Genomic DNA, 10,566 nt, shown 5'->3' on the forward strand with positions numbered 1-10,566 from the left:
CCCAACCCCCCAAATCCCCCTTTTCCGCCCCAAAACCTCGACATCCCCCTCCTGCTGGAGGAGCTGCGGGTGCTGCGGCAGCGCCAGCTCCGCCAGATGCAGCTGACCGAGGAGATTTGCCGCCACCTCCTCCTTTTGGGGGCGCCGGGACCCCCCAAAACCCACCCCCCCCGCAAAAAACCCCCCGCCGCCCCCTCGGCCAAACCCTTTTTCCCTTTCTTCCCCCCCAAAACCGAACGCGCCGCCGTCTTCTTCGCCGCGCCCTACCGCCTCGCGCCGGCCGCCCGCGGGCGGGCGCCCGACGCCGTGACGGGGCCGGGGGAAGCGGCGGCGCCCCCCGGGCGCCCGCCGAATTTTTCGGGGGGGGATCCGGGGGTCCCGCGGCACGGCTGCGGGGTGTGCGGGAAGGGGTTCGGCAGCGAGAGCGCCCGCCAGATCCACCTGCGGTCGCACACCGGCGAGCGGCCCTACGGCTGCGGCGTCTGCGGCAACCGCTTCACCACCCGCGGCAACCTCAAGGTCCACCTGCACCGGCACCGCGAGAAGAACCCCCAGGTGGCCACCGACGGCCCCCGGGTGGCTACCGACGGGTTGCGGGTGGCCAGCGCCGGCCCACGGCCTCCCGCCGCGGGGCAGGCGGGGCCGGAGGGCGGCGCCGGCACGCGGCGCGGAGGGTGCGAGGCGGCGGAGGGCGGGAGAGGGGCGGCGGTGGCCGGTGGGCAAGTGGTGGCCAAGAGCGCCCAAGCGGTGGCCAACGGTGCTCAGCTGGTGGCCAACGGTGGGCACGTGGTGGTCGGCAACGCCCAATCGATGATCAATAGTGGTCAACCGATGGCCAACAGTGGCCCAACGATGACCAACAGCAGTCAACCGATGGCCAACAGTGGCCCAACGATGGCCAACAAGGTCCAACCAATGGCCAACGCCCAATCGATGATCAATAGTGGTCAACCGATGGCCAACAGTGGTCAACCGATGGCCAACAGTGGTCAACCGATGGCCAACAGTGGCCCAACGATGGCCAACAGCGGTCAACCGATGGCCAACAGTGGCCCAACGATGGCCAACAAGGTCCAACCAATGGCCAACGCCCAACCGATGATCAATAGTGGTCAACCGATGGCCAACAGTGGCCCAACGATGGCCAACAGCGGTCAACTGATGGCCAACAGTGGCCCAGCGATGGCCAACAAGGTCCAACCAATGGCCAACGCCCAACCGATGTCCTCCAACGCCCAACTGATGACCAATAGTGGCCAACCGATGGCCAACAACGCCCAATCGATGGCCAGCAGTGGTCAAACAATGGCCAATAGTGGCCCAACGATGGACAACTGTGGTCAACGGATGGCCAACGCTCAACCGATGTCCTCCAACGCTCAACTGATGGCCAATACTGGCCCAACGATGGCCAACAGTGGCCAAACGATGGCCAACAGTGGCCAAACGATGACCAGCAGTGGCCCAACAATGGCCAACAGTGGCCCAACGATGGCCAACAACACCCAACTGATGGCCAACAACGTCCAATCAATGGCCAACAGTGGTCAACTGATGGCCAATGCCCAACCGATGTCCTCCAACACCCAAGTGATGACCAACAGTGGCCAACCGATGGCCAACGGTGGCCAACCGATGGCCAACAACGCCCAACCGATGGCCAACAACGCCCAAATGCTCTCTACCAGCACCCAACCGTTGGCCAACGCCCAACTGAAGTCCTCCAGCGCCCAACTGATGTCCTCCAACGCCCAACTGATGTCCACCACCCAACCGATGTCCACCAACACCCAAGGGATGGCCTCCAACGCCCAACCGATGACCTCCACCACCCAACCGACGTCCTCCAACCCCCAACTGACCTCCACCACCCAACTGATGACCTCCACCACCCAACGGATGACCTCCAACCCCCAACCGACCTCCAAAACCCACCTGATCTCCAACGTCCAACCCATCTTCAACACCCAAACGACGTCCACCAACGTCCAACCGATGTCCTCCACCGCCCAACAGACCTCCACCACCCAACTGATGACCCCCAACGCCCAAATGATGTCCTCCAATGCCCAACTGATGACCTCCTGCACCCAACCGACCTCCACCAACACCCAAATGACCTCCACCAACATCCAGCCGATGTCCTCCACCACCCAACCGACCTCCAACGCCCAACCGATGGCCTCCAACGTCCAACTGATGTCCTCCACCACCCGACTGATGACCTTCAACACTCAACCGATGTCCTCCAACCCCCAACTGATGACCTCCACCACCCAACTGGCCTCCACCAACGCCCAAACGATGTCCTCCACCCCCCAACCGGTGACCTCCACCACCCAACCGGCCTCCGCCACCCAACCGATGACCTCCAACCCCCAAGTGATGACCTCCAGCGCCCATCTGATGACCTCCACCATCCACCCAACCGCCTCCGCCACCCACCTGACCTCCACCAACGTCCAACCGATGTCCTCCACCACCCAACTGGCCTCTACCACCCAACTGATGACCTCCAACAGCCAGCTGATGACCTCCAACCCCCAACTGACGTCCTCCAACCGTCAATTGATGACCTCCAACTCCCAAGTGATGACCTCCAACCCCCAACCGACGTCCTCCACCACCCAACCGATGACTTCCAACCCCCAACCGACGTCCTCCACCACCCAACCGGCCTCTACCACCCAACCGATGACCTCCAAGCCCCAACTGATGACCTCCACCACCTAACTGATGATCTCCAACCCCCAACCGATGTCCTCCACCACCCAACTGATGACCTCCACCCCCCAACCGACGTCCTCCACCACCCAACCGGCCTCCACCACCCAACTGATGACCTCCAACCCCCAACTGATGACCTCCAACCCCCAACCAACGTCTTCTACCACCCAACCGGCCTCTACCACCCAACTGATGACCTCCAACCCCCAATTGATGACCTCCAACCTCCAACTGATGACCTCCAACCCCCAACCGACGTCCTCCACCCCCCAACCGATGACCTCCACCCCCCACCCGGCCTCCGCCCACCTCCTCCTCCTCACCCGCCGCCCCGGCCCCAGCGGCGGAGGCACCGCCGCCGCGCGCCCCCCGGAGAACCCGGAGGCCGGCCTCCCCCCGGGCCTCCCCCCGGCCTCCCCCCGCCGCCAGTGCCCCGTTTGCCGCCGGGCTTTGGCTCGGCCCCGGCCTCCGCACCGCCGGGGCCTCCACCACGGAGGCCGGCGGCGGCGGTGCGAAGGCTGCGGGAGGCCGATTTTAGGGGGGGGCCACCGGGGGGGCCCCCCCCCAAATTCTTGCCCCCTCTGCCGGGAGAGGCTGGAGGAGGCCGGCGGCCTCCGGGGCGGAGGGCGGAGGCCGAAGGGCGAGGGGAGGCTGAAGGGAGGAGGGGGGGAGGCCCGAAATGGGGGGGGGGAGGCCCAAATCGGGGGGAGGGAGGCCCGAATTTTTGGGGGGGGGGCCAAAAATGAGGAGGAGGAGGAGGAGGAGGACGAAGACGAGGACGAGGAGGACGAGGAAGAGGAGGAGGATGAAGGCTCGGAGGACGAGGGCGGAGGCTCGGAGGATGATTCGGATTCGGAGGCCGGCAGCCTCCGGCATGAGGAGGAAGAGGAGGAGGAGGAGGAGGAGGAGGAAGTAAGGGGGGGACCCCGAAGCGGGGGGGACCCCAAATTGGAGGCCGGAGGAGGAGGAGGAGGAGGAGGAGGCCGGGAGGAAGGCCGCGAGGACGGCGGCTGCGAGGCCGCCAGGAAGCGGGTAAGGGGGAAGGGTTTTTTTGGGGTCCCCAAAATCGCGTTTTTTGGGGGTTTCCCCCAAAAATTTTGGGGGATTATTTGCCCTATTTAACATTTGGGGGGGGATTTCCCCCATCTTAGTTTTTATGGGGGGTCTCCAAATGTAGTTTTTTGGGACGATTTCCCCCCATTTGAGGTTTTTGGGGGTTTCCCTCCCCATTTAGGATTTTTGGGGGTCTCCCAACATAAATTTTTGGGGGATTTCCTCCCATTTAAGGTTTTTGGGGGTCTCCCTATTTAAGATTTTTGGGGCAATTTCCCCCCATTTAAGTTTTTTTAGGGGGATTTCCCCTATTTAAGGTTTTTGGGGTCTCTCAACGTAAGCTTTTGGGGCAATTTCCCCCCATTTAAGGTTTGTTGGGGGTTTCCTCCCCATTTAGGATTTTTGGGGTCTCCCAACGTAAGATTTTTGGGGGATTTCCCCCCATTTAAGTTTTTTAAGGGGGATACTCCCCATTTAAGTTTTTTTGGGGTCTCCAAATGTAAGTTTTTTGGGGCAATTTCCCCCAATTTAACTTTTTTGGGCGGGATTCTCCCTATTTATTATTTTTTAGGGAATTCTCCCCGTTCAATTTTTTTTGGTCTCCCGCAATTTAAGTTTTTGGGGTCTCCCCACTGAAATTTTTGGGATCTCCCCCTTCATCCCCCCCCCTCCCCAGTAACTTTTGGGTTTTTTTTTCCCCCCTTTTCAATCATTTTCGGGCTCCCCCACTACAAATTTTTGTGCCCCCCCCCCCCCCAAACCCTTTTAGGGCCCTATTTGGGGTCCCCACCCCCAAAAAATTGGGGTGCTGACCCCCACCTTTCCCCCACAGCCCCCCCAGCGATGGAACCGGGGGGTCCTCCCAGCGGGGCCCCCCCTTTTCCCGTCTGCTTTTGGGGCCCGAAACCCCCCCGGGGACCCCCCGAGACCCCCCCGGGGACCCCCGAGGGCCCCCAAGAGCCTGGGGGGGTCCCGGAGGACCCCGAGGGCCCCCCCAAAAGCAGGGGAAGGGGGAGGAGTAGGGGCGCCGGCAGGTAAGGCCCCGCACCCCAAAAATTTGGGGAGCTTTGGGGGGGAATTTGGGGTCTTGAGTGGGTTGGGGGGGGATTTGGGGTGCCCCAGATGGGATTTGGGGGGGGGATTTGGGGGATTTTGGAGGATTTGGGGTGCCCCATATGGGGTTTTGGGGGTGTCTGGGGGATTCGGGGGGAGGATTTGGGGGATTTGGGGTGTCCCAGACGGGGTTTTGGGGTGTCTGGGGCGATTTTGGGGGAGGTTTTGGGGGATTTGGGGTGTCCAAGAAGGGTTTTTGGGGTGTCTGGGGGGGGGATTTGGGGGGGGAATTGGGGGATTTGGGGTGCCCCAGAGTGGTTCTGGGGGGGATTTGGGGTGTTCCAGATGGGATTTTGGGGGGGGGAATTGGGGGATTTGGGGTGTCCTAGATGGGGTTTTGGGGTGTCTGGGAGGGTTTGGGGGATTTGGGGTGCCCCAGATGGGATTTTGGGGGAATTTGGGGGATTTGGGGTGTCCCAGATGGGATTTGGGGGATTTTGGAGGATTTGGGGTGCCCCATAGGGGGTTTTGGGGGTGTCTGGGGGATTTGGGGGAGGATTTGGGGGATTTGGGGTGTCCCAGGTGGGGTTTTGGGGTGTCTGAGGGGCTTTGGGGGATTTTGGGGTGGTATTTTTTTGGGGGGGGGGAATTTGGGGTTCCCTAAATGGTTTTTTTGGGGTGTCTGGGGGGGCATTCGGGGGGATTTTGGGGTTTATTTGGGTTTCTGAGGGGGGAATTGGGAATTTGGGAGGATTTGGGGGTGTCCAATATGTTATTTGGGGGGATTTTAGGGTGGTATTTCGGGGGCACCCCCCAAATTTTGGGGTCTTCACCCCCCCCCCCAACCTCCCACAGGAGCCCCCCAGGACGAGGACGCCGCGACCTAATTAACGCTAATTAAACACATGGAGTGCGGGGGGAGGGGGGGGCTGCACCCCACCCCCCCCGCATCCCAAAATCTCCCTTTTCCACCCCACCGTCCCCCCCGCACCCCAAAATCCCCCTTTTCCACCCCAAAATCCCCCCCCCCCCCCCCTCATAGCATAGAGCGAGGGCTTGGGGCCCTATTAAAGCCGTTTCCTGACTCTATCGCCGCCTCCCGCTTTTAATTTTGGGCTTCAAAAGCGTTTTCTGGGGTTAATAAGTGGGTTTTGGGGTTAAAAAGTGTTTTTTTTGGGGGCGAAAAAGGGCGTTTTTGGGGGTGGGGGGGGGCCGGCCGCCGCCATCTTGTCCCCCTTCCCCCTCAGGGGGGCGCCGCTCCCTCACAAGATGGCGGCGGTTGCCCTCAGCCAAGATGGCGGCAGGGGCGACGTTGCCCGTCTCCAAGATGGCGGCGGGCGGGGGGGGGAGGAGCCAATCGCGGCGCGCGGCGGCGGGCGTTGCCATGGCAGCGGGGCGGGGCGGGAAGGGGGAAGAACCAAAATGGCGGGCGCCGCCATGGCGCCCGCTGCCAGTAGCCAACATGGCGCCCGTTGCCATGGCAGCAGGGCGGCGGGGGAATCGGAACGGGGAGGGGGTGGGGAAATGGCGGCGGTTGCTACGGCAACGCCCGGTTCCAAGATGGCGGGCGCGGCTTCGGGGCCTTCCGGCGGCGGCCCCGGGGGCAGGCCGAGGGGCCGGGGCGGGCTCGGGGAGGCCGGGAACGGGCTCGGGGAGGCCGGGACGGGGCTCGGGGAGGCCGGGAACGGGGGGAGAGGCCCGGGGAGGCTCCGGGGGAGGCGATGTCGGACACTTGGAGCTCCATCCAGGCCCACAAGAAGCAGCTCGACTCGCTGCGGGAGCGGCTGCAGCGGCGGCGGAAGCAGGACCCGTTGGGTGAGGGGGGAGGGGGGAAGGGAGGGGGGAGGAGGCGAGGGGGGTGAGGGGGGGGTCAAGGGTTAAAGTTCAGGGGGGTTTGGGGGGGGGTCCTGGGGGGTTTGAGGGGGTCAGGGGTTAAAGGTCGGGGGGGGTTGGGGTCAGGGGGGTTAAAGTTCAGGAGAATTCCGGGGGGTTCTGGGAAATTTGGGGGGGGGGGGGGTTGGGAGTTAAGGGTTAAAGCTCGGGGGGGTGTTTGGGGGGGGTTCGGGGGGATTAGGGGGGTCAGGGGTTAAAGTTCAGGGGGGTTGGGGGGAGTTCGGGGGGATTTGGAGGGGGGTGGGGAGTTAAGGGTTAAAGTTCCGGGGGATTTGGGGGGTTTCCAGGGGGGTTGGGGGTTCAGGGGTCAAAGGTTCAGGGGGGATTTGGGGGTGATTCAGGGCGATTTGGGTTTAAGGGTATTTTGGGGGGTTTTCAGCGGGATTCACCCCCATTTCGCCCCCCCCCCCCAGCAGCAGACCCCCGCCATGCCGCCCCTCCCTCCCCCCCCCTCCCCGCACCTCTAGCCACCGGCCCCCCCTCCCCCCTCAGGTCCCGGGGGGGGCGGGGGGATTTGGGGGACGGCGGGGGGTCGGGGGCCGGGGGGGGTTGCAGCCCCCCCGGGGGGGGGAGGACCTGGCCCCGACCGGCGCTGGAGCGGCGCCTGCTGCTGCACCTCGCCGACCTGCGCTGCCGCTGCCCACCGACGCCGCCGCCATCTGCCGAGCCATCGCCGCCGTGAGTAACCCAAAAATATTAATAATAGGGCGGGGCGGGGCTGAAAGGGCCGAAATCCCACCCGAAATAGACCTGGGGGGGGGACCGAAAGGGCAGAAATCCCAGCCAAAATGCAGCTAAGGGACCCGAAGTAGCCGAAATCCCACCCCAAATGGCAGAAATCCCACCCAAAATGCACCAAATGGACCCAAAATGGCAGAAATTCCACCCAAAATGGCAGAAATCCCACCCAAAATGCACCAAATGGACCCAAAGTAGCCAAAATCCCACCCAAAATGGCAGAAATCCCACCCAAAATGCACCAAATGGACCCAAAACGGCAGAAATCCCACCCAAAATGGCAGAAATCCCACCCAAAATGCACCAAAGGGCCCAAAGTAGCGAAAATCCCACCCAAAATGGCAGAAATCCCACCCAAAATGCACCAAATGGACCCAAAACGGCAGAAATCCCACCCAAAATGGCAGAAATCCACCCAAAAATGCACACAAAGGGCCAAAGTAGCGAAAATCCCACCCAAAATGGCAGAAATCCCACCCAAAATGCACCAAATGGACCCGAAATACCCCAAATCCCACCCCAAATGCACCAAATGGACCCAAAATGGCAGAAATCCCACCTAAAATGGCAGAAATCCCACCCAAAATGCACCAAATGGACCCAAAGTAGCCAAAATCCCACCCAAAATGGTAGAAATCCCACCCAAAATGCACCAAAGGGACACGAAATGACAGAAATCCCACCCCAAATGGCAGAAATCCCACCCAAAATGCACCAAAGGGACCCAAAGTGGCAGAAATCCCACCCAAAATGGCAGAAATCCCACCCAAAATGCGCCAAATGGACCCAAAAATGGCAGAAATCCCACCCAAAATGGCAGAGAAATCCCACCCAAAATGCACCAAATGGACCCAAAGTAGCCAAAATCCCACCCCAAATGGCAGAAAATCCCACCCAAAATGCACCAAAGGGACCCAAAATGGCAGAAATCCCACCCAAAATGGCAGAAATCCCACCCAAAAATGCACCAAGGGGCCCAAAAGTAGCGAAAATCCCACCCAAAATGGCAGAAATCCCACCCAAAATGCACCAAATGGACCCGAAATACCCAAATCCCACCCCAAATGCACCAAATGGACCCAAAATGGCAAAATCCACCCAAAATGGCAGAAATCCCACCCAAAATGCACCAAATGGACCCAAAGTAGCCAAAATCCCACCCAAAATGGCAGAAATCCCACCCAAAATGCACCAAATGGACCCAAAATGGCAGAAATCCCACCCAAAATGGCAGAAATCCCACCCAAAAATGCACCAAAGGGCCCGAAGTAGCGAAAATCCCACCCAAAATGGCAGAAATCCCACCCAAAATGCACCAAATGGACCCGAAATACCCCAAATCCCACCCCAAATGCACCAAATGGACCCAAAATGGCAGAAATCCCACCCAAAATGGCAGAAATCCCACCCAAAATGCACCAAATGGACCCAAAGTAGCCAAAATCCCACCCAAAATGGCAGAAATCCCACCCAAAATGCACCAAAGGGACACGAAATGACAGAAATCCCACCCCAAATGGCAGAAATCCCACCCAAAATGCGCCAAATGGACCCAAAATGGCAGAAATCCCACCCAAAATGGCAGAAATCCCACCCAAAATGCACCAAATGGACCCAAAGTAGCCAAAATCCCCCTAAATGGCAGAAATCCCACCCAAAATGGCAGAAATCCCACCCAAAATGCACCAAAGGGACTCGAAATAGCTGAAATCCCACCCCAAATATACTAAGGGACCCCAAAATAGCCAAAATCCCACCCAAAATACACCTAGGGGGCATAAAGTAATGGAAATTCCACCCAAAATATACCAAGGGGGCTCCAAAATAGCTGAAATCCCACCCAGAATCCCCAAATCCCCCAAAAATCCCCCGAAGAAGCCCCAAAATCCCCAAACAAAGCCCCAAAATCTCCCCTCAAAAACCCCAAAATCCCCCCAATTCCCCCAAAACTCCCCGTTTCCCCCCCCTTTAGCCCGATGTGCCGGCCGCCCCGTGCACGGTAGCCACAAATGTCTGCCAAAATCCCCAAATCCCCCAAAGGAGCCCCAAAATCCCCAAACAAAGCCCAAAACCCCCTCCAAAAAAACCCAAATCCCCCAAAAATCCGCACAAAGCCCCAAAATCCCCTCCAAAGAAAACCAAAATTCCCCCAAAATCCGCAAAAAGCCCCAAAATCCCCCCAATTTCCCCCAAAAGCCCCAAAATCCCCTCCAAAAATCCCAAATCCCACAAAAATCCCCAAAGAAGCCCAAGATCCCCAAACAAAGCCCCCAAACCCCTCCTAAAAAAAACAAAATCCCCCAAAAATCCGCAAAATGCCCCAAAATCCCCTCCGAAATAAAAAACAAAATCCCCCTAAATTTGCAAAAAGCCCCAAAATCCCCTCCAAAAAAAAACCCAAAAATCCCCCCAAAATCCGCAAAACGCCCCAAAATCCCCTCCGAAAAAACCCGAAATCCCCCAATTTCCCCCAGAAGTCCCAAAATCCCCCAATTCCCCCCAAAACTCCCGTTTCCCCCCCCCCAGCCCGACGCGCCGCCCGCCCGCGCACGGTGGAGAGCCTCCTGCAGAAGTTCGCGGCGCAGGAGCTGATCGAGGTGCGCCGGGGGCTGCTGGCCGAAGGTCCCACCCTGGTGACCTACGCCGACCACTCCAAGCTGGCCGCCATGACCGGCGCCGAGCGGCACGGCGACGCCGACGACGGCCCGGGAGGGGGAAACGGCGAGCGGAACACGACCCGCGCGGCGCCGGCGGCGCCGGCGGCGGCGGCCCGGGGACGGCCGCCGACGCCGGGAAGGAGGCGGCGAAGAAGTCGCGGAAGCAGGCGTCCGACGTGGACCTGGAGATCGAGAGCTTGCTCAGCCAGCAGTCCACCAAGGAGCAGCAGAGCAAGAAGGTGGGGGAGGACGGAATGGGGGCCACCAACCCCAAAAAGTTGAGGCGTGGCTTGGTGGCACCTAAGATGGCTTGGTGGCATCTAAAGGTTGAGGTTCTACCATGAAAAACTCAAAGGTGAGCTGGGTTCAACCTAAAAAGGGTGAGGGACGTCTTGGTGGCACCTAAAAGGTTGAAGTTTTGAGGTTCTACCACGAAAAAGTCAAA

The 10,566-nt window shown here is 60.0% G+C and overlaps 2 protein-coding genes across 2 annotated transcripts; both read left to right on the forward strand.

The window, feature by feature from the left end:
- LOC121063194 (flocculation protein FLO11-like) lies at positions 1 to 3,050 on the forward strand. The gene is made up of 2 exons (XM_040543558.1): positions 1 to 1,820; positions 2,016 to 3,050. The coding sequence occupies exons 1-2, from the start codon at positions 97 to 99 to the stop codon at positions 2,731 to 2,733; spliced, it is 2,442 nt and encodes an 813-aa protein (XP_040399492.1). The 5' UTR covers positions 1 to 96; the 3' UTR covers positions 2,734 to 3,050.
- A 3,400-nt stretch (positions 3,051 to 6,450) lies between these two features.
- LOC121063211 (N6-adenosine-methyltransferase catalytic subunit-like) lies at positions 6,451 to 10,553 on the forward strand. Its single transcript, XM_040543579.1, has 3 exons — positions 6,451 to 6,648; positions 7,140 to 7,404; positions 9,991 to 10,553. Exons 1-3 carry the CDS (start codon positions 6,555 to 6,557, stop codon positions 10,463 to 10,465), a joined length of 834 nt encoding a protein of 277 aa, XP_040399513.1. The 5' UTR covers positions 6,451 to 6,554; the 3' UTR covers positions 10,466 to 10,553.
- Positions 10,554 to 10,566: the final 13 nt, after the last annotated feature.

Source organism: Cygnus olor, unplaced genomic scaffold, assembly GCF_009769625.2.
Source record: "Cygnus olor isolate bCygOlo1 unplaced genomic scaffold, bCygOlo1.pri.v2 scaffold_103_ctg1, whole genome shotgun sequence".
NCBI lineage: Eukaryota > Metazoa > Chordata > Aves > Anseriformes > Anatidae > Cygnus > Cygnus olor.

What these genes read in the sequence shown, in the direction of transcription:
- LOC121063194 (XM_040543558.1), top strand. Translation starts at nt 97, where the DNA reads ATGCAGCTGACCGAGGAGATTTGCCGCCACCTCCTCCTTTTGGGGGCG. An exon ending in GCCTCCAACGCCCAACCGAT is followed by an intron (nt 1,821 to 2,015) that starts GACCTCCACCAC and finishes CACCGCCCAACA; the next exon opens with GACCTCCACCACCCAACTGA.
- LOC121063211 (XM_040543579.1), top strand. Translation starts at nt 6,555, where the DNA reads ATGTCGGACACTTGGAGCTCCATCCAGGCCCACAAGAAGCAGCTCGAC. An exon ending in GCGGAAGCAGGACCCGTTGG is followed by an intron (nt 6,649 to 7,139) that starts GTGAGGGGGGAG and finishes CCCCCCCCCCAG; the next exon opens with CAGCAGACCCCCGCCATGCC. An exon ending in TCTGCCGAGCCATCGCCGCC is followed by an intron (nt 7,405 to 9,990) that starts GTGAGTAACCCA and finishes CCCCCCCCCCAG; the next exon opens with CCCGACGCGCCGCCCGCCCG.